Below are 4,008 nucleotides of genomic sequence, written 5' to 3'. Positions count from 1 at the left end.
CGGGCCGGGGAAGAGAGAAGCTTTGCGGGGAGGAAAGTCTGGGGCGAGAAGAGCCCACTCGTGTCCGTCCTCTTCCTCTCCCCCTCGGGGCCGGGCGCCCACTGGTGTCCTTCCCTGGAGCCCCTTGTGTTGCTCCAAGGAGCTGGTGTCCCTCCCTAGGTGCCTACCTGCATCCTTTTGGGTTGGGCACTTGTCTGTGTCCTTCCCTGACACTTAGCTGTGTCATCCTTGATGCTCGATACCTATTTGTGCCTTTGCCTGGGTGCCCATCCGTGTCCCTCTGGGGATTGGCAGCCATCTATGTGCCTCCCTGGGCACCCACCTGTGTCCCTGTGGGGTCCTGGGCAGGCAGCTGCCTCAACCCTGAAAGTGAGCAGATCCTCTGCCTAATCTCTGTTGAGGGTTTTGTGCAACCCATCTGCTTGAAGTCCTCCTTGCCAGAGATTGATATAGATGATCCAAAGCTAGTCTGTGTGCCCTGTCCCCTGGCAAGAAGTTCTCAGCCCTGTATCAGTGGGGTTTGGCATTCCCCTGTTCATGAGCATGTCGGGGGCTCAGCACTGACTGGGTGGTTCAAGCGTTTCCTCCCAGCCTAACACAGCCTTGCATTATCAGCCCTAAGAAGGGGTGGTTTGTTTGCCCGTGTGCTGAGATAAGGGGTAGCGACGTGCCCCTGAACTTAGAGAATGACCTGGAGGTTACTCCCTGACTGTGGTGTTTTGTTGTTGGCGATACGGTATCTACCCTGGCCACCCCAGCAGTTGGGGTGAGAAGGCATTGGGGTTCCGTCACTGCAGCCCCCGTGGCACCGTCCTGCCTGGGGTTTCTAGGACCTGAAGAGCTGTGCTCCTGCGCCTTGGAGCAAGCAGTGGCTGAGCGCTCAGCTCTGGAGCCTCCATCTGGTGGAGGCAGCCTAAGGAGGACTCGGTTTCCTCCGCCTGCAGCGAGGTGTGGGACCCCCTTGAGACTGCAGCAGGACACAGACCTTCTCACAGCTGCTGCACGCCTGCTCACTGCTCTTCCCTTCTCGCTTCCCTTGCAGAGCACTACAAACATCACTGGTTTCCTGAGAAACCGTTCAAAGGCTCTGGGTATCGCTGCATCCGGATCAATCACAAAATGGACCCCATTATCAGCAAGGCAGCTAGCCAAATTGGACTCAGCCTACCGCAGCTCTACCAGCTCCTGCCCAGTGAGCTCACGCTCTGGGTGGACCCCTACGAGGTCTCATACCGCATCGGTGAGGATGGCTCCATCTGTGTCTTATATGAAGCGACTGCAACGAAACCTGTGAGCTCCTATGGGATGCTTAGCTGTAAGAACCAGATGATGTTAGGTCGCACCAGTCCTTCCAAAAACTACATCATGACTGTCTCCAGCTAAATACTCCTCTTGTCCTTACACTGCCAAGACACAGGCTACTGTATACCTCACCTGAGGATCTATTTTTAAGATGAAGAGCTATTTATATTTTTTAAAAAAATCCAAGAAAATCCAAAATTAAAATAATGGGCACCGCTTTAAACAGAAGCGGTGTTCTAGGTGCCTTTTTAAAGCTGTTGCAAGCTTATGAGTTTTTATTATGAAGCCAATATCTACCTAATTAGTGTTGGATGGCAATTTTGGGCTGGCTTGCTCACTTTGGCAGCTTGGAATGGAGGATGAGGGGGAAGAGCCAGGCTGGGAAGTGTGGCTTGGTGGTGGGAGATGTCTGTCACCTTCTCATCATTCTGGTACCCAACAGTATTGCTGTATTGCCAAGTATTCCAATACTGTTGGAGAAGGGATGAAGGAGTTACTGTCTTTGCTTCACTCCCCAGCTGGTCTGAACTCTCTGGGGCCTGGATATAGTGTTTGGGGGAACCTTGCCTCAGGGCTGGGTGATGCTGGGGACCCTGGGATCCCTCACCTTTGCTCTCGCACATCTCTGGACACACTTACTCTGTGAGTGTTGCAGCTCTGCTCTGCCCCACTCCCAGCACAAAGCAAGGGGGAGCATGGCCTTTCTCCAAGCCCTCCATCTCTCCTGTCTGCTGCTGGACTGAAGAGGCCGTGTAGGAATCGGTGCCCTGTGAAATGGAGCAAGGCAGAGATGCACTGGGGGTCAGGCTGTGCAGAGAAGGTGCCCAAGATGAATATTGCAGTTACTGTGGTGGCACTGGAGTACTCTTTGTTCCTGGTGCTCCCCAGTACCTGGCTATCACCCACTGCTTGCTGCACACTGAGAAGGGTACTCCAGACCCTGAAACCAGCACTGAACAGCTGTGAATTACAAAGCCTTTCTGCTATGTGTGGCTTAGACATCAGCCCATGACCTGCTCTTGTGTGGCCTCTCTGTGCTCCAAGAGTGGAGTCTGGCCTCTTGCTTGCAAAAGTTGCCGGATCCAATGCTGACAACTTGCCGTGTCACTTCTCCAGAGGAGCTGAAGCAACTCACCTTGTGCCGTAGAGGTTGGTGTGTGAGAACCCCCTTTGCCCTATCTCTTAAATCAGAAGTATTGGGGGGTCTCTTCCCCCTGTGTGAGGGATGCTCAGACGCTTTGGTGTCCTAACTTTGCTTTCAAAGTCACAGCACTTCTTCCCTTTCTCCCTCCTCTCGGTGATCAGCATGTGGCTGTCCCTGGGAGCTGTCTCTACTGATACCTTGGTAAGGGGCATCGTTTGGTTCTGATTTCTTGGTACATAACTGTTTTGCACAATTAATGCCTGGTCCTGTGCTCTGTCTATTCAAGCAAAACTTTTGGAGTCCCAGTGGTACTTGTATTCAGGGAGACTTTGCCCAAGTGTTGGTCGGGATTTGGCCCTTAAACTGCTCTGGCTAACTACAAATGGGATGGGAGCTGAAAGTGCTGCCCCAAGAACTTTACCTACATGTTGGGAATGAGCCTTTACCAGGATGTTGTATGTCCACTGCCTTTTTGCTAACCAGCTGGTGCCCCTCCAGTGATCCTGGCAGAAGTGATTGAAAAAGCAGGGCATTGACATGGTTGGTTGTAGTGAAACTTTCCCACGTTTGTCTCTCAGCACACTCTTCTTACCTTCCTCTTTTCTGACCTGGCAGCTGACTGGCATAACCAGAGTTGTTTTTGCCCAGCCTTTAATGAATCAAGTTCTCGGACATTTGTGCAATATATTTCCAAATCTTGGGCGCTCTGGGAGAGGAAGGAAGCCTCCCATCTGCCACAGTTCTTGGCTTGTTTTTTTTAATAGATTAAAAAAAAAAATTCAGCACAGCTCCCCAACTCTGACTACTAATGTGGAAAAGTAAGTTCAGATTTTTATAATCATGAATTCCAGAACTGGAAAACCAGCCTCAATTCTTAGATCCTTTTAAAATGTCAAGTGGTGAGTTATTTGTCCTTGAACAGTAATAGCAGACTGTGGCTCTGAAGTTGCATCACTTGAATTTCTCATGTTAGCAAAGCAGAAGCTGAAATGAAGCACTGGGGCTTTTCCCTTGGTGAACTTGTGCAATAGGTGACCTCACCAGGAGGGGAGTACTTGGGAACTTCCAAAAAGCAAATTCCCTTTTCCTTGAAAAGGGATCTTGGTGCTTTTTGGAGTCCTCACTTAACTTGCTTACGTGGAAAGCCCACGATGAGAACTGCATCCAGGATGAGCAGCGTTTGCTTTGCTGGACTCCTGGCTGGATATGGAGTTTCTGAAGGCTGGTACTTCCTTGGGTTGTAATTTGTCGTGATCAAAGCAGTCTTAAGATTTACACACACACCCCCTGCCCCCTTACTCTGTTCCCTCCCTCTTGCCAGAAAAGTTTTTCAGGAGCAACAGCCCACACCAAAGGAATACACTATAATTGCTCTTATCATGCCCCCACTTCCAGCACCAAAATAGCCAAGTCTCATTCTTTTTGTCCCTGGTGTGGAGGAGTCTGATGTTAAAGGTGTCTGTTTTTAGCTTCAAAACCAACCAAACTTGGTTATAATCCATTTCTCTCTTGTAGCTGGTTACATGTAAAAGCTGTGAATTAGTGTGCTCTGTTGCCTTCTG

General features: G+C 50.4%; 1 protein-coding gene across 1 annotated transcript; it reads left to right on the top strand.

Moving 5' to 3' along the window:
• Positions 1-944: 944 nt before the first annotated feature.
• Positions 945-1,383, top strand: BTG2 (BTG family, member 2; the record flags this gene model as incomplete). The annotated part of the gene is made up of 1 exon (XM_009577141.1): positions 945-1,383. A coding segment is annotated over one exon (439 nt), but the record flags the coding sequence as incomplete, so codon positions are not given.
• Positions 1,384-4,008: the final 2,625 nt, after the last annotated feature.

Source organism: Fulmarus glacialis, unplaced genomic scaffold (genome assembly GCF_000690835.1).
Source record: "Fulmarus glacialis isolate BGI_N327 unplaced genomic scaffold, ASM69083v1 scaffold27844, whole genome shotgun sequence".
In the NCBI taxonomy this organism is placed as follows: Eukaryota; Metazoa; Chordata; class Aves; order Procellariiformes; family Procellariidae; genus Fulmarus; species Fulmarus glacialis.
This window is presented reverse-complemented; position numbering and strand designations above follow the sequence as displayed.